Here is a 24,997-nt window from a genome sequence, read left to right on the forward strand (position 1 = left end):
ACTCGCCCATGGGCTTTTCTTTGGGCCGTGCACGCAGCCTCGCTGAACTCGCACAATTCCCAGGTTACCACGACTCCACGAGTTCCTGTCTTCTCTTTCCTGAGCCCCCGCCGCTCCGCCGGCGGCGATTCCTCCTCCGCCTCCCCCGCCGGACGCCGCTCCCCCTCTACATCCCTGCCTCCGCAATCTCTCGCGACCACGAGACCCCCACTTCTCTAATTCTCTGCTCCGTCCATGACCTACCCGGCGGCGACATCCCAATCGTTCAAAGTTTCCGATGATCGATTGCTCCGCCACCGCGGGTCGGTGGAGGAAGCTGCGGAGTTACTCGAGGCTTGACCGCTGATGGCGGCCGCACCGCCGCGTGGACCATCGCCGACCCCGAGCCACTTGGTATTTGGTAAGTGACCGGTTCCCTTATCCCTACTACTTATCTGAATTCCGTTCGATTAGTTCGGTAAGGGATGGTAGATTGGAAGGGAAGTCTGGGACAAAGGAGACCACTGTGAATGAATCTCTAGTTCGACAAGTTGGAGTTTCCGTAGTATGTGGAGATTGTTCAGTGTTATACTTGATCTGAACAAAATGTGGCCTGGCGAGCATCGGATTGTTGAATTGTATATATACGATACAGTTCATATCTTGTTGAATTTCTATAGATGATAGAAATTAGGGGCATTGTATTTGTACTGCACAGTTCACATCTTCTTTTTTGATTTGGGGTTCGTATTAAGTTCTCCATTGTATCAAACGAGTTCTACACTTAGAATCCGTTGTTCATCTTTTTTGCACATATTCATACACCCATCTCTGTAAAAGTGTAAATTAATTCACCCATCCAGATTGCTACTACATTGATTGTTGACTATATATATATTCATTTGTGCCCAATAGGTACATTCCTCATTTTAGGATGTTGGGTGGCCTTTGGAGTCTAGAACGTTGTGCATTCCTTGTGTTGTTTGATACTTTAATACTTATTTAATGGAGGCAGTTTTTACTTGTACGATTGTACCCTTTGTCTCTCTTTCACTTGGACGGATCTTTTGGTATTCATAGTTCCATGTTGATCAATAAAATTTACTAATAGTAACTAGTGTGAGTACATAATGCGGTAATCTGAAATAGTTTCCCAATGCAATTTTGACTGGTGAAACAGAAATATAACAAAAAAAAAATGTATTACAAGCACAGAAGAATTTTTATTAGAGTCAAAATATAGTGCATTGGTTTCACATATATACAATACAATCATTCAAAAGGAAACAATAAAGTCAAACCTGTTGTATCCTCTTTATCTTATAAGAACATATATGCTCATAAAAAGCATATAATGCAGACGAACGGTGGCTGCTAGTGGCAAAGAAGATTTTAAAATAGCAGAAGCTTTGGCAGGGTAATCTATCATATTTGGTGGAATATCTTGAAGGAGAGAAATAGAAATATCTTTCAAAGTGTTTTGACTCATCAATTTTAGGTTTCTTGTCTCGTTAGAATGATGCCTTCAGTTGACATTTCTCTCTTTAGTGGCTGCTAGATTGTCCTCTTATGAGAGCGAGAGACATGTAAACATCCATTTCTTTTTCTAGCGTCCTTGCCATAAAGGTTTATTCCTTTTAAAAATATGATTATTGATAGTTACTTCATCTGTTTCATACCGTAAGACTCTATAGACTAACTTAGATTCATATGTGTGCTAATGCATCTAAACATATATATAAACCATATAAATTTGATCAATGGATGAATCTAGAGAAGACTGAATATATAAAGAGAGTACCACTTAAAAGTTAAATGTGAGTGTAAAGTGTTAGTGTATGTATACCCAATTATGCTCTTTTTTAAACTACATTTTGTTTTCCTTTTTTGAGCACATGACTATTTTCAGAGCCAGGACTTGCTCCAGGAGGCTTAGCATTTCTAGCAACTTTGTAACTCTTTTCTGTCATGCGGAAGTACTAGGAGTACTATAAGATGAGGTGACTCTTGTAGGTAAATTACACTTCTGGTAGCATTGCTGTAGATATTTTTCTTTGGTAAATTTTACTAATAAAACAATACATGTTTGGTACCATCAATGTTCACGAAGGCGTTAGACACTAGATGGTCGAAAGCGTTGGTTTCTAGACGGTGCTTAATGCTGACTTGCTCAGTAGTTACTGAGCAGAAGGATTGGTCACAACTAGTTAGCAAGATCACCGAGGAGGCGAAGCTTTTGGTAGCTGCTGGGGTCACTTTTCCAAGGTTAGCAATTAGCAATGTAAGTGGCAGTGGCCACCGCTACTTAGTTTGAATTTGATTCATGAGATATTGACTTAGAACAAGTATAACAATAGACTATAAACTGGCTATAATCTAATGTAGAGGAGGGAGGGAATGGAAAAATGTGTGGTTAGCTCTCATGCCAGAGCTAGCTCTACGTATACTCAAAAAATACATTAAATGTGTAAGTGAGAACATGAGATAAAGAGGTAGGAGATAATAATTAAAATCAACCTTATGATCAATCTATTATATGTGTTGACCCTAATATAAACTTATAGCTACTAAGTTGGCTTTAGTACTAAAATTGCTCATATTGTATTGCACCTTCTTCTAGCATGACTGCTTGTTTGAACAACTTCCCTTAATGCAAAGATTGCCAAGTCTTTTGTGTGTGTCATGGAGAGTTGGGAACTATGTAGATTCAGAAAAGAGCAAATTAATCACAAGCTGCAAACATCAAACGACATCGGTTTGTCCAATCCAATCCACTGGTAGCAGACGCACCCACCAAAAAACAAGACTACGAGAGTAAAATGAACAAACCATCAACTGCAGTACAAAGCAAGTAGAGTAGAGCCATAGCATAGAGCAAGCAAAGCGCACTAGTGTGGAACCGCTCATGATGGGCCTAAACCCATATTTGTGACATACGACAACCTCATTACTGTTGAGTGGTCAATGATGAGGACGAACCATTGGTGACAGTCCTTCGATTATCGATGACCATCATCTTTGATGGGCTGAAAGCAAAGCTTGTCATCGAGGACATCCAGAACCCGTCATGGATAGCTTATTCGCGACGGGCAGTAATTATGGCCCTTCACGGATGGATAAATACTAGAGAAAAATTGGATAAACCTCATCTTTGATGGGTCGTAACTGAAGGCTCATCACGGATGATGAAATACAAAAAAAAAGATTGTAATGTTGGTTAGCCTCAAGATATTGCTAGCCATGCCCTTTGTAAAATGAACGAATGAAAAAGCATATATATATATATATATATATGTGTGTGTGTGTGTGTGTGTGTGTGCGCTAGAAATCCCCCATATATCTCCAACCATGCACTCATATATATATCCATCCATATACAATCACATATGTCAATCCATATATTATTCACATATGTACATATTGATTCACATATACATATATCCATCACAATCACATAATTAAAATTTTCCATCTTCATCTTAAATGGTTATACATGTAGATTGAGTTAGTATAGAAAAGAAGTAACCAACTTACACAAAAAGAAAAACAAATATTGATCATGGCAATTTACAAGAACTGAGCAGTGCGACTGCGGCTATAACTAGTGGATGTTCTTTAGCTTGACCAGTTGATGCACAACTACTTCTCCATTGTGTAGGGCTTGGTTCTCGCATGGTTATAGCCTTATAGGTGGGTCTTCTGCATTTTGTCTATTGCAGCTCTCGCCTGATTCTAGCCTTAACTTCTTTGATCTTGGCATTTAATTCTTGACTAAATTCCTCCTTATGTTCCTCTCGTAGCTGTTGCTTCATATGGATCTCTATGTCTTCCTTGCCGAACTTCCGTTTCTTGTAATGCCAGCTATACTTGAGCAAACAATTTTCCATGGGACGGTTTTGCCAAATCCTCTTGTGCGGCCTCGGTGCTCAGGATTACCAAGCACGCGTGAGCATGTCATCCTCCCTAAACTGAGACTGCACTTTGTCTTGCGATGATTCTTGCTCCGCCATGAAAGCAACCTACATATACTTTGAGTACAATTACAAAATACTTTTTGGAAGAGAACCATTACATATGAAAGAGATACCTGTTGAGAACTCACCGGTTCATATACTTGGGTAGCTGTGGGGCCTGCGAATGTAACCGTCCATCTAGATTCGATCGATCTCCCCCGCGCTCTTGCCCAATTCCTTGCACGTGTATCAGGGATGTTAGCAAATGGAGCTAGGATGTTCGATTCTTACCTGAAGCTACCTATGCGCCTCGCTAACTGCCTGAAACTTTGGTGTATTCTTTATTTTCTAAAATTACTCCCATACCTCCGGCATGATGTGAGGGTACTTCAAAAATGGGGTTGGTTGGGATTGAGCACATTTCAGTGTGCAACTGCTTGAGATTCTTCCAAGCCATCCTTTGGTGAGAAGTCATAGCATCCTTGAACCTTTCCCAAGATTCTGCCTTCTCTGCATCTGTCACATGATCGATGTCCTTGGGTGGTATGCTCTAGTAGCGTCTACCAAGAACCCCGCATATACTAGCAAACTTCTTTGATGTTACTTGAGGTGCTATAGGTGTTCCATTTCTGTCAACCTTGGTGACTGTTAACTTGGAGTCCGATAACTTATTCTGTGTCATTCGACTGCGGCTTGAGGTTTCAGTAGTTGTGGACAACGTGGTTTGTTTTTGTTCAGACATTTCCTAACTTGTATACGGGCGGTTGGCGCTGACCTCTTCCATGGGCTATTAGCAGCGAACTCCGTGGAGACGGGCACACCCTTAATGGCCAGTGGCAGTGCTTATCCTTTGCGCCATGTGTTAACGGTGTGGTGTGTGGGGGCAAGCTTGGCCGACGGTGCGCGTGCGGGAGTTGTGTCGATCTGGAGATCTGACTAAGTGAACATACCGAAAACCCTAGTCAATAGAGTAGTCAACCACGTCGATGACATGCTTCATTATAAGCCCATCACAGAACTCATCGGTGATGAGCCGTAACATATTGTCCATCATGGATGAGTCATCGGTAATAGGCCGTATTCTATGGCTTGTCAAAGATGAGGTGTCATCAGTGATGGAATGGGTCATGTCGGGCCGATATTTTGGCCTATCAAAGATGATATGTTATCTGTGATGGGCCAAACGTAGTACAATCATATACAATGGGCCTTATCTGTCACAAATGACTGGGTCTATTTTAGGCTATTGGATTTGGTCAGAGATGACCTGTCTATTTTGCTAGGTTCTTTAGTAGTGACACAATGTGCAAAGTAGAGGAGATTGGAGAGCAAAACCACCAAAGCAGGGCAGCAGCCTAATGAACCACTAATTGCCAAATCGTGGTGCCCACCCTCCACCTAGTGCCAAATTGCTGCCTAGGCTTCGACCAATGCCGATTTTTAGAACACTTGTGTTCTTTGGTGATGAAAGATCAAATATTATCCTTTTCTATAGCTATTTAATACTACATCTATTTCGTAATGTAAAACTTTCTAGCATTGTCTAAATTCATATAGATGCTAATGAATCTTGACATATATACAAATAATATACATTTATCAATATATTGATTTAGTCATAGCTAAAAATACTTACAATAGGGAACAAAGGGAGTAGTATAAACGATGAAATTAACTACTGTAAAATTTAAAAATATACTTTATAACAGGGAGGTGATAAATTTCTATACAAAATCTTTTCGCCAAAATGCACAATTTAATGGTTTGAAAATCGTACACACAAAACCGAGGAGTAATCTAGACTAAAAGAAAGCAGCCTTAAGTAAAATTATCTTGAGATTTTCTATAAAATTAACATGGTGGCACTTTGTAAGCATTACCTTTGTATTTGACAGATTTGATCTCGTAAACAAAATCAAAATGGTGTAGACATGTGGAACTGATGAATGGGGCATGCCCATGGGATAGGATGCAAACATGTACTCTAAAGTGTAGTTTCTTAATCTTATGATAAACTGTTGTTCTCCAGGACTTATAAGTGTAGAGATAACACTGTTTTGTTTATCGAAAGCCTACGGAAGTACTCCCTCCGTCCCAAAATAAACCAATTTTTTACTTTTACCTTTAATTTTTGATTCTTCGTCTTATTCAAAATTTTTTTGCGATTGCTATTTTTGTTTTTATTAGATGATAAATTATGAATAGTACTTTTTGTGTGACTAATTTTTTTTCTAATTTCCTAAAAATTTTTCAAATAAGACAGATGGTCAAACGTTGGACACGGAAATCAGAGAATTTGTTTTTTTGGACAGAGGGAGTAAATATGTATGGAAGGGAATTTCTGTAGAAATGTATGCATAACCTGGCTCTTCACTTTATATCTAGTCTGCCATTTTCAAAGACGCAGCCCTAGATGAAATAAAACATGTCAATCATGTCTAGCTCTAGCAAAGGTCCCACTTATATAGTGTTTGTTATGTTTAATTGTTGAACTGCTTTGAAAGAAGGAAATCCCCTGAAGTATCTTCCATCCATCTTTCGATCCCAAAGTTGGAACTGTGTGGAAATAGTATTTGGTAAATTTGGAGTAGGAACAGACAACTTGACCAAAAATCACGTACTATATTTGATAAGGCACACAGGGTTTTGCACATCAATCACCGTACGAGATCTGACATGTATATGAGTTGTAATCCATGATGCATATGCTACCTAGCTAGCTAGGTTCAATGGGCTTGATCTGTAGGGGGCATGTGCCTGGGGGAATGACATCTTTTGCATTGTGCTTCAAACTGTTAGAAGGAAAATGCTCATTTCAAACATCCATGCTTATGGTTACAGTGTAACTTATGTAACTCTCTGTACTGTATACTAGGCATTAGCTGAAACCGTGGCTCAGTTTCTGATCATCTAATAACTTCAGCGCGTGCATTGATAAATGTTCATCATTTCTGCTTGGTCCCGGTAATAATGTATTTTATATTATATGACTTTCTAGTCTTGTCTAAATTTATATATGTGCTAATTAATTTAAATATATATAAAAATATACTTTAATATATAAATAAATTTAAACAAATCTAGAAAGTCTTTTAGTATGGATCCAAGAGAGTTGATTAAACCACGGATAACTGACAGTTTCGAGCAGGACTGCTGCTTCATGCATGTAATCATGCCGAGGAGCGGGGATGAACAGAAGAAAGGAGTACTCCCATATTCCAGAGGCCTGTGAAGAAGTGGGGTTAAAACACCGACGATTAAGACGGCTGCCAGGATTCGACACGTCGGTGGGGCTACCTACAAGTCCGGAGTGGCTCGAAGACAGAGGAATATCCTGTTTGTTGCAAAGACCTAGAAATGCTGTAAGTGCCTGCCTTGCGTCCCATCTTTTTTCCTGTTAAATCTGCGAGTTGTCGCATGTTTGCTAATTTATTGGAGTTCGTATGGCGGTGCTGTTTGATTATTAGTAGAATGCTGAGCCGCCTGGTACACTTTGGGAAAACATGGACGCGGGCGGGCCAGTTTGGATTGAGAGATTTTTTTTTAAATTCTGGTTATATTAGATGTAGATGTTAATTAGGAGTATTAAATATAGACCGATAACAAAATTAATTGCATAAATAAAGGGTATTTCATTAGACAAAATTTTTAAGCCTAATTAATCCACGATTAGCAGATGATGACTATAGCATCACATTCGCTAATCATGGACTAATTAGGCTCAATAGATTTGTCTCGTGAAATAGTCCAGAGTATGGGGTGAGTTTTATTAATAGTCTATATTTAATACTTTTAATTAGTGTTTAAACATTCGATGTGATAGGGACTTAAAAAGTCTCCGAAAACAAAATGGGTTGAATTAACAAGAAATGAGATGCGTCTGTGGCTCCCACAGTAGTTATATAACGTACTACTTGTTTCAAATAATATCATATTTGCTCTCATCTCGTTCCAAAATAAGTTTGTTTTTGAGGAATTATTACGGAAGTTTACGAAAGTAGGAAATAAATATGTTGAAAGTAGATAAAATAAAGGATAATTATATTTGGGATTTGATAAAATGGAGGTATTATAGTCTTTTTGTTTTTTGGTACGTGTGAGAACAGTGAAAAATAAAGTTATTTTTAGACGAAGAGAGTAATTAAGTTTGGAGGCTTAGTTTAGCTCATTTTTGTGGTGTTTAGATTGAGAAAATTTTTAGGAGAAGTGTCACGTCAAATGTTTGACCGGATGTCGGAAGGGGTTTTCGGACACGAATGAAAAAACGAATTTCACGGCTAGACTAGAAACCGCGAGACGAATCTTTTGGGCCTAATTATTCCGTCATTAGCACATGTTGGTACTGTAGCACTTATGGCTAATCATAGGCTAATTAGACTCAAAAGATTCGTCTCAAGATTTCTTTTATAACTGTGTAATTAGTTTTTTGGTTCATTTATGTTTAATACTTTATTTAGGTGTCCAAAAATTCGATGTAATGTTTTTGAAAAAAATTTAGAAACTAAACAAGGCCTTCGTTATTAAATCGGTAACAGATTTTCCTGCGCGATACTTCAATGGACGGTGATCCTAGCTTGGACGTCCCTCTGACGTAGAATTCACTACGTCAGAGGATCCGGTTCCCTAGGAAGATAAAGCCGAAGTTCTTGCACGCGCTACTAGCCTTGCACGCTATTGGCGGTAGCAGATCGATCAGCGTACTTTTTTATGTTTGGACTGTGGACATTGTGAGTGAACACAGTATGCAATTATTGGCGCCTGATGCTCGTGAACATGTAGTTGTAAATGTTAGGCCTTGTTCGTATACTGTCTGGCTGTAGCTAATACTGTAGCAAACTAATATAGAAAGGCCAACACTTTAATTTGGTAAGGTGAGGATAGGGTAATATAACGTAATCCTTCCGTCCTAAAATTTACTTTTTTTCTAGTAAATTTAAATTAGGAAGATAAATTTATTTTGGTATGGAGAAATTAATAAGTTTTGCTCTCATTTGCTTAATTTGGAGCTAATGGTGTTGAGAGTTAAGAGGCAACATTCTTTGTTTTGTGCGGCTCAACCAAACAAACCGGAAAGTTGCATTTTCTTACTATAGAGAAATCCATTACATGGAAATAGAAAACACTATATTGCTAGTATATGAAAGCAAATGAGTGGTTTAACAGTTCCACACACATATATTTGGTACCTTCTGATACGTACTTTTACAAGTAGAGATATGATATATCCCATCCTTATTTTAAGGACGGTAAAATTAGCCCCATATTATATATGCTGTAGTAGGTGCATGGCATATCATGCATCATGGCTTGTGTGCTAATACTACCTCCCTCCTAAAATATAAACATTTATAAGATTCAAATTCTATATTATAGCATAAGTATTTCTGTACTTATTCCTATGATTTTAATCATTGCAATGATTTAAAAGCCAATTGTATGCTTAGAAAGATAAAAATTCAAAAATTTACTATCGAAATGACTATTTTTTTATATTTTCTTAGTATATGATAACCAATGTAAAATGCTTATATTTTAGAACGGAGGTGGTGTATTGTTAGCATTGAGTTCTGATTATTTAATGACCACGCTCCATTTGCTATAGTTTTAATTATATTGTGTGAATCGATCTGACCAACCTTTTGCTTCTGCGTCCTATATTTGAGAAAGCAGGCCGACCTTTTATAATCTTCATTTGTCCTTGCTTGGGGAGTTATCCTGAAAAAAAATTCTACCACAGAACCTGCTGTCAGGTGTGGTATATGCAATAGCAAAGCTGAATTGGTCGATTGGATTGAAAGATATTAGTGAAGGTGTGCGCATGCATCATAAACATAGCAATCAGAGGCAAGATGAGTACGATGTATAGCAATTGCGTGCTTGTTAATTAACTTTCTTATTACGGAGTATATGCCAACTTAACGCTTGTGTTAATTCCTGTCACTCAAAAGAGCTGCAAGGTGCAATGAATCCCCTAGCTATTGTCAACCAATCTAAATTCGTATATGGATGTTTTCAAAACAAGCTATGGCAAGGTTTTTTCCATCTATTGTAACCACAGCATCACGATTTACATGTACCGTGATATTATTATAATGTTGAACCATACTACCATATCTGTCATCTGTACTGTAATGGTGTAGAATTTGCAAATTTTATTATCTAGTAGATAGAATCTTATTGTATTATAAATATTGGTTCGTGCAGTGATGATGTACATGTTCTACTAAGATGGCAAATTACAGCGACAAGGATTGAAATTAAAGAGGGCCATATAAACGTCAAAAGGTACGTAAGAGATGCACTTTCGTATTAGTACATTTTTTCCCTGGAGAGATACATGCTTGCTTGCTTGCTTGATGTATATCATCGCTAGTATTAAGATGGGATTCCAGCGGATACGTACCTTCTTCTAATGGTATTATTAGTTAATTTTATGAAGAAATCCATGGTAATTAAAGGAGAAATACGATAATAATGAGAACTAAGACACCTTACTCCGAAACCTGCCCTTGCGCTCTCTCTGTCTCTCTCTCTCAAGTTATTCCGAGGCTGCAAGCCTAGTATTCCTTCTTTATCATTCTAGCTAGATATATTTTAGCTCTAGCCTCTATTCTTTTGTACACCGAATAGTTGAATAACTAAATTATTTGGGATAATGTTTGTGGGTGCAAACAAATGAATTAACTATATTCTAACAGAAATTTTATGGTCATGAAAAAAAATACTTTGAGGTATCAAATTTTTAACGTAAAATTTATTACCGAAAGTACCAAGTTTTTATAATGAAATATATGGTACCTCTATGTTATTAGGGACCGATGGTAAAAATTCTCATTATAAGTTGAAAATTGGATTGAAAAGGGTTTCTAAGAAAATCATATATATATAAAGTTATTTTGAAAATACTGTACTATTTAAAGGCTCGAGAAGCGTATTGCCATTCCATTTCGTTCCATTCGGAGGAAATCAACGAGCACAACTATCAAGGCACTGGAGCGTCCGTTGGGCTAAAGATTGCTCTGCCTTAAAGTATGCTTGACAACAACATTAACCATTTGCTCGGTAAAACCCTAGTAACTGTAGTAGTATCCCCCCCCCCCCTCCCGTTCGGTAGGCAACTAGGCATTGCTTAGCTTAAAAACAAAACAATGGTGTGTATAGATTTTCAGACTCATTATAATTTATAAACTCAGTCATATAAAAGAGTGAATTACACTTTGAGCCATATTTTATTACCTAAGTTTTATTTTGAACCACCTTAAACATATCTTTTTACTTTGGACCAGATAATAAATTTATCATTGTTGCGGTTTGAAACACCCCAATCGATCTTTTCTAACACATCAACGACTTTAAACACATCGGTTCCAGTGCAACAATCAACCCTCATCTATATGCAGTCCATATATTTGCCAAATGAGAGGCTATAACCATCATGAGAAAAGTGTTTAGGGTGGTTCAAACTACAACAATGATAAATTTACCTGGTCTACAATAAAAAATAAGTGTAATGGTGATCCAAAGTAAAATTGTAATAAAAGATGGCCCAAATTGCAATTTACTCTATAAAATTGATGGTCAAAGTATTAAAATTTTGATAATTTTAGTTCCAATCTATGACCGAAACTTGTCCTAAACCATTTATTTTGTGCTAAACGTGTCACCGGAGGAAGCAGTTGTTTCATTAACGGGAACCTAGCTAGTACGGTCTGTATGACATCTATTGATTTGAGTTATAAACTCACTAGGACACAAACCATTTATTTCTTCTTTATTACTGTAAATTAAAGGTATGTTTGGCTTGACTCTGCGGGGTTAGCTAGAAACGTCAATTTATTAACCAAATGCTAGCTATAAATTTATTGAAACTCTACAATATTTATCAGTAGCGCGCATTTTTTCACAAATTAAGGCACTTAAGTGCTAGCTTCTCTAATGGGAGAGTAGCAACATAGCGTAGCATGGTTAATTTGTGCTCCTAGCACAATAAATCATTCAAAATAGTGGACTTTTGGACGGGAGTAAGTCTTTATAGAAGTTCTAGATCGACCCTGTGGCAAAACTTTTATATTATCCTTAGCTCACCATATTTCCATGTCAACATCACAACAAGCCTTGTTAATATGCATCCTGCATTAATTATATGTAGTTTATTTTAACATACTATCTGTGTATATTAACCACCTGAAAATGTCTCTAGAGAGTTTAAGCTTACTCGAGATAATATGTTTGCAAATTAATTACTTTAGCGGACTAAAGATCGATCTAAAAATTTGTTCTGCAAACTATTTTGTTTGCATGTTTCGATCTAGAACGTCGCAGAATAGATTTTCTCCAAGTATCCGAGAAAGCACCGATAGTCTTCTATACTATATAGTCTAAAGGGAACCTTGATTATTACAAGGACAAATTAATCTGAAGGCATGCATGCACATTAGCGGTACAAATTATCAGATGTTTTTCTTATATTTTCTCTAAAAATTAATTCCAGCTGGACATGCATGTTAGATATATACCTCAGCCTACCGTATATAATTCCATATAACTAGCTTGTCCATGCATTGCTAGGCATAATGATTCAGATAAGTGCATTGCAGATAGCACTAGAGCCATTGCATCAGGCACTTATGCTAATGATCTAACATTACCAAATCAACCAAAAGGTTAATGCAAATGATGGGAAAGGGGGAGGCCAAGAATTGATGCTCTCCTCATCCGCAGCCATATTAACATTATAGAACCACGTAGAACTGATACTGCAAGAGTACTACTAAACATTTATATACACCCGACCTGAGCTATATAAATAGCGATGCATGTCTTGTCACAGGAAAGCTTAGCATAGGACAGATTCAGATCGATGGAGAGAAATATATACTGCCTCCGTCCTCGTATTAAGGTTATTTTTTAGTTTTTAGATACAATGTTTTAACTTTTTATCTTATTTGAAATATTTTTGCGATTAATAATTTTATTGTTACTAGATGATAAAATATAAATAGTGCTTTATGCGTGACTAATTATTTTTAATTTTTTATACAAAATTTTTAAATAAAACAAATGGTCATAGCGTTAGACATAGAAATCGAAAAATAAAGTTATTATGAAACGGAGGTAAGGTAGGATATATAATGATATCAAACACTTCAAGAGCGTACCAAGCTACTACTAGCAAACGAAAATCAAACTAGGATCATGCCATAAAAGTACAAACACGTTGCTGCAAGCTGCAAAAGTGCAGAGAGCAGCCACACACACGCACATAACAGGATATATATAGTAGCTTGTGACTGGCAGATGGAGTACTAGCTAGAGCCATGGCCACTTCCTCCTCCTGCCTTCGCCGCACGACACGTCGATCGGCTTAACTGCTCCCGGTCAACATGATGCATTATGCGACGTCGCCTTTCGCCTCTCCCAGCACCAGCTAGCCTCTGTTTCTCCGGCGAACATGGCGAACTTGATCGCATGCACGCATCCTGCATCAATCGATCAACTGGATGGATACACAGGAGCAGAGCTGGCTCTCTGAGATTGACTCAAAGCTATAGTGCCACACGTACGAATGACCTAGCTTGCAGACATGGATAGACATACCAACTACACTGACGAACTGAACAGCTGTGGCTCTAGCTCGCCGCTCGCTGCGCCTGAGTTCTAGCTATTTGGTTCAATTCATATATATATGTGGGCTAATTAAGCTAATTGCAGTGGCTGATATATTACTAATTGCCACTAGGTGAAGCTCCCTCTTGCTTATATTAGTAATTATGTTATATGTAGTAGTAGCACTAGTGGTACGTTTCTTATTTTTGGAAGGCTAGCTGCAATTACATGCATGAGACATATATGCATATGCCTGAAAGAGGAGCTTGTTTTGGTCTTTTTTTTTTGGTCACTTGCATGGTTAGCGGCGGCGAGCGGCGGTCTCCCGCTGCGCGTTGAAGTAGACGGCGGCGACGGGGAGGCCGAGGTCGTTGTCGGCGGCGAAGCGGCGGGTGCTGAAGTAGTCCCTGGAGGACGGCGGCGACACCGCCTGGCGGCGCTTCTGCTTGAACAGCACGAGGACGAACCTGTGGATGCCAATGTTGGGCTTCGGGCTCTCGTAGCTCACCACCTCCCTTCCTGTGCATATTAATTATATATATACATGCAAAATTAATTAAAGATCAGAAAGCAATCAGCATGCATCATTCGTGTGTTAGTTATGCACATCCGTGGGCATCAGCTCGCATATAGTTTAGTAATTAAATATGCGAGCAAATGCTTAAGGCAAAGGTGTACATATATATATATCTGTGAAAAGGACTTACCAAAGGAAGCATCAGTGGTGCCAGGAATATCAGTGACGATCCTGCCAGGGGTCAATATATTAATTATATAAAATTAAAGCCACGCTTTATCAGAAACTGAGAGCTATTTTGTGAGTAGCTGAATATATACTAATGATGCCATTTGTGTTGTTTGTTCAAAGGGGGAACTTAATTGAAGTGTCCATCGGAGTGTCTCACTAGGCAAAAAATTTCTTAATTATTATCTAAACCGTACTTCACTGCTTCCTGCGGCCATCAAAACATGTTGTGTAGACCTGTTTCAAATCGACCTTTAAGTTTTGAACATTCTCATATATTTTTAATATATCTATATTTGAAATTATATGCATAAATTTTCCTTCAAAGTGCTTCGATCTATAACATTATGATTTCATTGGGGGTTTGCAAATGTTTGTTTTGCAACAGAAATTAGCTGTGAAGGTCATGCCAATCTCCAAACCGGCATGTTTAGCATGCATGATCGGAGCCATCTTGCACGTGGGATTTCATGTCTTCTCTCTTTCTCTGTAGCTTCAAAACAATCACAAGTTAATTGTTACTTCTAAATTAATGAGATATTTACCAGTGGAGGTGCTCTCTCAGGTACGGATCACTAGGCCCTGGCACGTCCGGATCTGTCATAACCTGATCAAGAACAGCACCAAACGACATACTCATCATCATTAGGTACAGACATCGCACAGAACTGAGAACACATACGCTCATAAGATTAGCTAGCGCTTGGTCAATTTGATTGTTAGCTGATAATTAATCTGGTTTATGTCCAGGTGAGGGCGGCACAGACCAGTGTGAAGAAAGACCTCATGTCGCCGCCCTGGACCTCGACGCGCGGCTTGGACACGACCGCCGACGGGAAGAACTCGTGGCCGTTGAACACCTGCTTGTTGGAGCTGTAGGTCGCCGTCATCTTCACCGTGGGGTTGAAGTTGTCGATGACTTCTCCGATCACCTTCCCGACGACGAGAGGCTCCAGCACCCTAGACATGGCGAGCTGCAGGGGCTTGAGCTATAGGGAGCTTGCTAGCTACCGGACTGGAGGGAGGAGAGAAGGCGAATGTTGGTGATGAGAAGGGCTGGTAGTGTAGGTAAACACGAGATAAACAGTCTCGAGTGGTCGCTGTCTTGCTGCTCACAATGTGAAGCCGGGGCTCTATTTATAGCTGCGTGAAGCCGATGGATCGAACTGATAAGGGAAATGTATAAATAAATGTGAGGTACTAAAAAAACACTTAAATTGTCTCATCTCCGTCGTCTTTGCCTAATTGTACCTGAATTGTTAAACTGATGCACAGCTCCAAAAGGCTTAAATTATTCCACTCTTTTATCTTTCAATGAGCCTATTAGGGGAGCTTAGACCAATTTCAATATATAGTTTTATGGCATAGTTATCAAGACTGTAAACTAGTTAACCGAGCCAGATAAGTTTTATGTGGATGAAACTCATCTCTCATCTCATGAAACCATATTTAATGACCCTGTCAAGTCAGTAATTTTGCTGATGTGACACCCTATTTTAATGTGCATGACACCTCTATGAAATATGCATTAAGACTGGCCTTAAGATTGTGAGAAGAAGATGGTAACAAGTCAGCTTCTTCTAATATGGAAAAGCTGGGTTTTCCAGCTTCTGGCTTCTAATTTATTTTTTGATTCTACAAATCTAAAGCTGAATATTATTTGGAAGAGCTCATAACTTCTAAAGATTCTAGAGAATCTACCGTTGCTAGAAACTCTCTCAAACAAGTTCAATGTTTAGAACAAGAAAAATGACCCGATTAATTCTAAAATGTGCCAATATAAGAGCATTTGTTCGTGTCGTAGTTACGAGCTTGTTGAAAAAATAAGGCATGGCATCTAGATTTCTCAAAAGAAGAAAAGTCTCTTGCCACCTATATCTGCGTCTCCAATATGCCCTAGCCGGAGGTAGCAGATTCACAAAAACAAAAGGCCTGAAACAGTTATTAGTCCGTATAGCAAGGACAGTTTCAGTCTCACATTCTTTGAGAGTGCCGTTGAAACTTGCTTCAGTGTCTTCTGCAAAAATTCGTTAAGGTGAGGTTAAGTTGGGGAATGAAAATTTTTGAATATCATATCAGATATTTGACTAAATGTCGGAAAGGGTTTTTAAACACGAATGAAAAAACGAATTTCACGGCTCGCCTAGAAACCGCGAGTGGGTTACTGTAGCACTTATGGTTAATCATGGACTAATTATGCTCAAAAGATTTGTCTCGCGATTTCTCACGTAGCTGTGTAATTAGTTTTTTTTTTCATTTTATCTATGTTTAGTGATCTATTTAAGTGTCTAAATATTTGACGTGATGTTTTTGAGGAAAAATCTTTGGTAATTGTCGGGACCTAACTTCCTTTATGTGATGACGATGCGTACGTACGGCGCTACATATATCTGCTTATCAAAATGCCATTAATATTCTTTGTTTGCTTGAAATTGCATGCATGCTAGCTAGGAAGTTGCCTACTCCCTATCGAACTGCTAGAAACAAGCTGGTTAACGTCTAACTAGCTTACCAGTTAGCAACAAAAATGATGTGGCAAAAACATTTTATATCCTTTAAAAGTACTGTGTGCTACAAATAAAAATAGTCAAAAAGGCACAAAATAAAATTTAAAACTAAGTATTAAAATTTAAATTATAAGCTAAAATGGTATAAAAACAATGAGAAATTGCAACTATTTTGTCCAATTCACAAATAAATATCTTGTCGAAAAATAAAAGTAGAAGTCTTTTCAAATTTTAATATCTCTATTGTGGAATACATGTACTAGGGTTATCCATAGACTACATGTGTACATACAGTTGTAGGGGTACCGAATAGGAAGTAGATTATATCTGTATGGTATCAACCAGAGTTTGGTTACCGTTGGATTGCATGCCACACGTACCGGATCTGTAACCGAATTAGGATATATCTTAGTTTTATCAGATTAGGACTCTATCTGTAAGCCCTATCCCCTACTATATAAGGAGGATAAGGGCACCCCTCATGGGCACGGCCAGAGACATGACATATTCAGATCGGCTATCTTCTAGTTGATCTGTCCACAATTCAATACAATCGCCAAGCAGGAGTAGGGTATTATCTTGCTAGTCGAGAGCCTGAACCTGGGTAACCATGTGTCTTCATCCTAACCATCGATCTTTACGCATCGCTAGCCATCCCATATATATTGTCGATATCTAAAGCATCGACATCTATATATTTAAAATTTAAGGTTTGATCATAACATATGTATTGGATACTGTGGTAATGTTTTAAACGACAATACAATAAGAGCATGCATGTGCTAACACTCGGTAAGCTGGGGACTTTTCAGCCTTCTTGACATGACATAGTTTGCTTCGTATCTATATATATACTCCTCATGTTTCAATTTTCTTAGTTTTCATAAGGGGTGAACCAAACGATATATTTGCAAATGAAAAATAATGTAAATAAAACTTTTATATACATATTCTCAGTGATCTAGAAGCCCATACTGAATAATAAAATACTATGAAAGAACCCCAAAATCAACTCTAAATGTAAAGTTGAAAATTCAAATTTTGGTTTATAAGCATAAGCAGATAAAAAAGATGAATGTGATATCATTTTCCCTAAAAAACATGAACATGTCATGATATTTTGGTCGAAGCTACTCACTTATTTATAACTCGTTGTGTTTCTTCGCTCTCTAAAAGGACCCTCATTCTTGAGTAAAATATTACGAGAAGAAGAAAAAATTTTGTGCCTCGGTAGCCTTAGCTTGGGAGACTTTTCAACCTTCTTGACATGAACACATATTTGTACCACATGCGAACGCGCAGGAAGCCCTTGTGAGCATCCTAGGACGCTGGCCACTCGTATAAATTAAGTTTTAACATCGACAGGATCATAGGACAATAGAATGGACAGAGCACGGTCAAGGAACAATCATATTTAGCATAAGGCCTTGTTCGATTGAAAGGGGATTGAGCAGGATTGTGTCACAACCTCATGGATTTCCTGCGGAATAAATTCCGGCCCACAGAAAAATTGTTGTTCGGTTAAGCCTAGTCAGGGTTCTAGCCCGGTCCATTCCGGGATTTTTCTATTGTCTTGGTCGAGGAATTAATTCTCTCCATCGGTGGTGTGGAAAAATCCCATCATCTTATGTGATAATGTGTAAAACCCCAACCAGCTATTTTTTATAAATCTATGCCAAAACGAACGGATATTTTTATGGAAGGGATTATGGGGAAAGTTGCGAATTCAAACCCCATAGGGATTGGGTGACACGGGAGGGGTTCACCCTATCCCCCGGGATAGATTCCTCTTGGGGGTTAAATCCCAACTAACCGAACAACGCCTAAATGGGAACGTGGAAAAAAATATATTTTAGGTGGTTCTCTCAGTCTGGTAGTGATACACATGCACAAAGCATGCTGTTGTTGATAGATTCTCATATGAGCATGGATTCTAAACTCTTGGAGGGGACCTCTTCTCATCGGTTTCTCGTCTATTGCATGCTATTCAAATAGTCTTTAAAAATATAAAAAAAATTCTAAAGGTAGATCAATATATGATATACCACTACACAAAATGCAAATTAAAATATGACTTCTACAATCCATAACAAAAATAACAAATTAAACTGTGAATAGTATACACATACTCACAATCATATATTTGTTATTTTTGCTATAGATTATAGAACTCATATTTTAACTTGTATGTTTGTGTAGTGATATATCACATATTAATCTATCTTCATAATTTTTTTTATATTTTTTGATGACTATTTGGATAACATGCAATAAACGAGAGACGTCCCCTCCAGAGTTTAAAACAGTTTCCCATTCTCATATGGAAAGAATAAGTGGCATTATATATATATTTAAATATAGACAAATTAAGAAACAATAAGTGGCATTATATATTTATATAGACAAATTAAGCACATTTTTGTGAACATTAAGCTTCTCTGTATGTTTAATGATGAATAGATTTCATTTGTACTTGCATTATACTTTCTTATTCTTTGCTATTACAATAATCCTCATGTTATGAGACCTACACTGGAAAGTGCCTAGCCAAAAAATACTAATTTATGCTATCCAAAGAGACACCTTTAGTTTAAAAATTAGAAATTATTTTCTTTTGTTGAAGGGTGCATTAGAGATTTGGAGCAGCTAATACAGGCAACACACGTCTAACTATCTAGACACTTGAGATATACTCCCTTTGTCCTAGAAAAAAACAAGCTTATAGACATAAATCTAGACGTACTTAGAACACTACCACAAAACTGCCTATCTGTGTTGGGTGTCATATATTGTGTGCATAAGTGATAGGTATAGAACCAGTATTAATGCCTTAGCACCGATAAGGGCAGTCCATCGGTGCTAGATATGAGACTCGACACTAATAAGTTTACAAGAGTAAAAAAAAACATTCGGCTCAACACATTGGCTCTTGAATCAAGCTCAACCGCTCCCCTACCCCACCCCCAAGAACCCCGTCAACATCCAAGAATGATGTATCGGATCAAATAAAAAACATACAAGACATCCATCAACATCCAAGATCAGAAAGACACAAGACATTGTATAATCCACATAAAAATAGATTAATATTCCCACCTCTAGGAAACAATGTTATAGATTAAGTTAGAAACATAGAAGACATCACACAATCAACATCAAAATTGAAAAATAGCTCAACATCACCCACCCCATTTGTCACCACCACCACTGTGCCTGGAGAACCCTGGCCACCTGCTATTGCCATCAAGCAAAGTCTTCATCGTGGATCTAGCTAAACCCCAACTAGTGGCTACTGGATCTAGCCACCACCAAGCTCATGAAAGACGGATATGGTAGCCTCTGAGCTAGTGGTGGCCAAATACAACATCCCGAGCTCGACGACATGCGCCATCAAGAGGCGTCGAGCTAGAGGAAGAGAGGAGGGGAGGGAGCCACCATGAGGAAGAGGCGTAACTGTGATTGACTATGTCGACTATAAGGAGGCTTGGTGGTGGGTTGGAAGCAGCAACGTTGGCCGTGCATTGATCTCTAGAGGGAGATAAGATTGAGAGGGAAGAGTCTCGAGGGAGGAGTAGGAGGGAGAGATAAGATCGAGGAGCTAGTGGTGTGGACAGAGTCTAGTGTACGGACAGAGTTGGCTCAATCGACACAAGGATAAAATAATTGCTTGCTTGACCCCATTAATTTGTACCAAATATTGAATTAAATAACCAGCATAATGTATATGACCAAGAGATTTGCCTGGAAGAAACAGGGTTCATCAGTGTCGGGTCTTCCCTAAAACCAGCACAAATAGGCAACCTCCCTATCTGTTATTTGTTGTGTGGGGGTGCGGATAGAGCCTGGTGTGCACATATTTGTCATGATCCTTTGGGGGGGATAGAGTGAGAATACAACTAGTCATCGGCTGATCGCACATATGCAATGCTCCACATATACATAATACATGTGGAATTTAGGTTAAGCTTTGTTTGAATTTTCTGCCACATAACAATCCTTAGGGTTAGAAGTAGGGAGTCGGTACTTGATATTAAAATGCATCACTCGGAAGATTCAATATTATTACCATTTACAATACTATTTTCTTGGAAGGTCCAACAGTTACTGCATCAATTTTAAAACTTCACATTAAATCAGATATCCAACTTATGACGTGATCTATTGGTTCAAACGATCCTACGGATCAAATAATGCAATACCTTATTATATCAGTATATGTGTAAGGGTGTGACTATAGTACAAAGCTGCACAAAAAGTAAAGATGGGTGCTAGAACTGTACTATATTATGAGGCGTGGTCTATGGGATCAAAGCTATATTATGCGGCTTCTCCATTCCCTACTCCGCAAAGAAAATATAACTCTAAAAAAAATAAACACGGGCGATAAAAGTAATATAAAAATAATAGAACAATACAAAATAGAAACATGACAGGGAAATAATATTGAAAGCAAAAGATGATAGACAAAGGATTAGAAGCCAAATGTTTAAATAAAAAAAATACCCCCAAAAAACTAAACCTTATAAAGAAAAATAGTAATCAGAGAATTGAACAAGACAAAAAATCAATTTAAAAGGGCTACCAGATTGCTTTGAGGGGGTTGGGGGTAGGGGGCTATGGATGAGCTATGAAATGCATCCTCGTTGCTACCATATCGCAACAAGGAAACACATATTGTCATGAGCCACCTTTTTGGAAATAGGAATGGATGAAATTAAAGAGGGTGAAAACATTTGATGTCATTTCTCCCTTGACTCCATAAGAGATCATAGTATGAAGGGCTATGCGAAGTGACACATGAACTATGTAATAAGTTGCTATTTGCCACAAATAGCTTATGCCAAGATGTATTTGCATCCATATCGGCAGACACCTAGCCTTTCCGTAGGCATATTGTTGAGCTGCTAAGTGCTCTTCCAATGCTAACATATATCATGCATGCCTATGTCACATGGACACTATTATGGAAACTGTATACCAAATGGAGAGTTTATAGTCTAATGCTATTAATGGAAAATAATTATAACCTTTGCTAGTTAATTGATGAGTAATATTTGGTACCTATTGATGTGCACGGCAAGAAGATTATGAAGATCCCGTTCCTTAGGGCGATTGGAGTGGAAGGTATTGATGGAACGAGGATCGAACAAATTGAGAGAGAGCACCACGCAGATATAGGAGATAGAGTTAAAATACCAAGCAAGTTAGAGTATTTTTAAATCTAGAGCATTTTTCCATCCTTGAGGAGGTACCATGAGGTACCACTGTTTTCTATATAAAATTTGGTACCTTCTAGTACTTAAAACTAGAAGGTACCAAATTTTATATAGAAAACAGTGGTACCTCATGGTACCTTCTTAAGGATGAGAAAATTGCTTTTAAATCTAACTATGTTATGTCTAAGGTGCAGAAATATCTCTATTTCTGCTCTCATTCAGTAGAAAGCACATACTACATATATAGTTGCCTCATTCGTATGTGATTTAACATTGTATGTGTTTTTCGCTGGGTGAGAGCTAAAACATATATGTAGGTGTTTATATATCATAGACGTGAATGGAGTAACTACACCTGATAGTAGAATCTAATATTCCTATATAATATACTTCCTCCATATTTTTTTATATGACGCCGTTGACTTTTAGGTCCATGTTTAACCATTCGTCTTATTTAAAAAATTATATAATTATTAATTATTTTGTTATAATATGATTTATTATTATAGGAACTTTAAGTATGCATTATAATTTTGTATATTTGGATATAAATTTTGAATAAGACGAATGGTCAAACGTACTCCTAAAAGTCAAGTTCTATATAAAATTTGGTAACTTCTAGTACTTAAGATAACAAGAGGTACCAAATTTTATATAGAAAACAGTGGTACCTCATGGTGCCTTCTTAAGGATGAGAAAATTGCTCTTAAATCTAACTATGTTATGTCTAAGGTACAGAAATATCTCTATTTCTGCTCTCATTCAGTGGAAAGCACATACTACATATATATTTGCCTCATTTGTATGTGATTTAACATTGTATGTGTTTTTCGCTGGGTGAGAGCCAAAACATATATGTAGGTGTTTATATATCTTAGACGTGAATGGAGTAACTACACCTGACCTGATAGTAGAATCTAATATTCATATATAATATACTCCCTCCATATTTTTTTATATGACGCCGTTGACTTTTAGGTCCATGTTTAACCATTCGTCTTATTTAAAAAATTATATAATTATTAATTATTTTGTTATAATATGATTTATTATTATAGAAACTTTAAGTATGCATTATAATTTTGCATATTTGGATATAAATTTTAAATAAGACGAATGGTTAAACATAATCCTAAAAGTCAATGGTATCATTAATAAGAATATGAAGTACTGTGGTTTCTCTCTCACCCCGTTAACTCAAAGCCGGTCAAAGTTCGGGGTTCAGTTTTCCCTCTTAAGTTTGGGGTACTTCAACTTGATCTGGTTATGGTCGGTGAATCTGTATGTCAAGTACTCAAGTCAAAGATGGCTGCATGCCTACTTAGCCAGCTCAATTATGCTAATTTGCTTGACGCGTGAAATCTCTGTGGCGTATCAACTTGACAATTTCAAATCACTTTAGAATACACTGTATGCCAACCTAGGAACAATAAGGCCATGGGATGCCGTACGTTTTGGTGGCTGAGGATCGATCAAATGACACGGGATAAATAATTACTTCAACCAAAAATAGACTTTTTTTTTTGCTCAGTATCATTGTCATTGGCACCAAGGTGTAATGTCTCGATGCCAAAGATGATGACGGCAACAATAAGTCATTGATATGAAGAATGACATCACCAATGTTATTGTCGTCGATGACCTATTTACAAAAAAGTTATAGAAAAGGATCTACATAATTATTTACAAATAGATCAGTGATTTTTTTACCCTCTCTTCTCAATTAGAGGAATTTTATAATACTTAAGTAGGTACCAAGAAATACTAAAATTTTAGTATAAAATTTAGTATCTCCTAGTACCTTTAAATTTGATATCTTTTAGTACCTTTGCACTAAAATTTTTATACCTCTCAGTAGCTTCTCAGATTGTAAAATTGCTCTCTCAATTAACCATCATTTGTTCGAGCTTGTGGAACGACCACACCTTATTCCTTGGTGCACAAATGCACCTGCTGCATTGTGACAGATGACACCGCTGCATTCATGTCATATCAAAGTTTTTCAAGTTTCAACTTGGGATTCGTTGGACATTCTCGACAAAAATATTTAATTGCCATTACATTGATAATGTCGTGTAAAGATCGACCAACCTTCTATAAACAGCACTGCACTAAGATGGACTTGCTATTAATGAGATTTGCTCCGGTCCAATAAAAAGTACGTCGAGGTATCGATACCTTAAGGTACCAAATCGTTTTTCATCATTGAATCTAGCTGAGTAAGATATGCACTGTTAAATCTAACGATCAGAAGCGATTTGGTACCACGAGGTACCGGTACCTCGAGATACTTTTTGTTGCTTTTTATTGGACTAAAGCAAATCTCGCTATTAATTCTTTGGTATGACAGTACATATTCTCGTGACAATTGTGAGGTTATCCCAATTCCCAAGTGCCAAGCAAGAGGTGAAAATAAAGTGTAAAACTAAATAAAGTGGGCTGGTCTCTTTCCACTACGGCATAAAATTAAATAGCCGCATGTTGGAACGGCCAAACAGGTGGGTATATGTAGTTTAACCTCAATCACCAAAGTAACTTGCAGAGAATTAAACCTGAGAGATCTTCAACTGTGCGCTTTTCATTAGGCAAATTAAGCTAAGTGTTCTTTTGTTTCCATAAATGCTGGGCCAACTTGCATCAAGCACATGTTCTTTGCCATCTTTAATCTTTTGCCTCTCCAATCTTAATTTGGTCTTACACTCCTGATTTGATCTGTCCTACCTGAGCAAAGGAAGACAATCATGACTACTTATAATTCTATTATGATTGATCTCTAAGAGCATGTAAAAGGCGTTTATTAGAAACCTCTCTCTCCATCCCACACCAAAATATATATATATATATATATATATATATATATATATATATATATATATATATATATATATATATAATAGCATGGAGGAGATAGGAGGGGAAAGAAAAACACGGTTGCTATGCTGATAACGTCTCAGAAATGACTCTTAGCATTCTTTGAAAGGAATTTTGTTG

General features: G+C 37.5%; 1 protein-coding gene and 1 long non-coding RNA gene across 4 annotated transcripts; one reads left to right on the plus strand and one right to left on the minus strand.

The window, feature by feature from the left end:
* Positions 1 to 68: 68 nt before the first annotated feature.
* Positions 69 to 15,674, plus strand: LOC107304148. Of its 3 annotated transcripts, none has more exons than XR_001550188.2 (6): positions 69 to 400; positions 7,071 to 7,294; positions 10,137 to 10,217; positions 14,672 to 14,743; positions 14,849 to 14,932; positions 15,034 to 15,674. It is a non-coding gene; the product is annotated as an uncharacterized LOC107304148 (long non-coding RNA). The 3 variants fall into 3 exon arrangements; XR_001550189.2 differs by having other exon boundaries at positions 7,081 to 7,294; XR_001550190.2 differs by lacking the exon at positions 14,672 to 14,743.
* Positions 13,840 to 15,251, minus strand: LOC102700701 (protein SELF-PRUNING-like). Its single transcript, XM_006652197.3, has 4 exons — positions 15,051 to 15,251; positions 14,829 to 14,890; positions 14,246 to 14,286; positions 13,840 to 14,057 (listed from the first exon to the last, which is right to left on the minus strand). Exons 1-4 carry the CDS (start codon positions 15,249 to 15,251, stop codon positions 13,840 to 13,842), a joined length of 522 nt encoding a protein of 173 aa, XP_006652260.1.
* Positions 15,675 to 24,997: the final 9,323 nt, after the last annotated feature.

Source organism: Oryza brachyantha, chromosome 4, assembly GCF_000231095.2.
Source record: "Oryza brachyantha chromosome 4, ObraRS2, whole genome shotgun sequence".
NCBI lineage: Eukaryota > Viridiplantae > Streptophyta > Magnoliopsida > Poales > Poaceae > Oryza > Oryza brachyantha.

Excerpts from the sequence above, each read along its gene's own strand:
- LOC102700701 (XM_006652197.3), bottom strand. The coding sequence starts at position 15,251 with ATGTCTAGGGTGCTGGAGCCTCTCGTCGTCGGGAAGGTGATCGGAGAA. Across the intron at positions 14,287-14,828 it reads CTGAGAGAGCACCTCCACTG|GATCGTCACTGATATTCCTG; the intron begins GTAAATATCTCA and ends GACCCCTGGCAG. Across the intron at positions 14,058-14,245 it reads CACCACTGATGCTTCCTTTG|GAAGGGAGGTGGTGAGCTAC; the intron begins GTAAGTCCTTTT and ends TAATATGCACAG.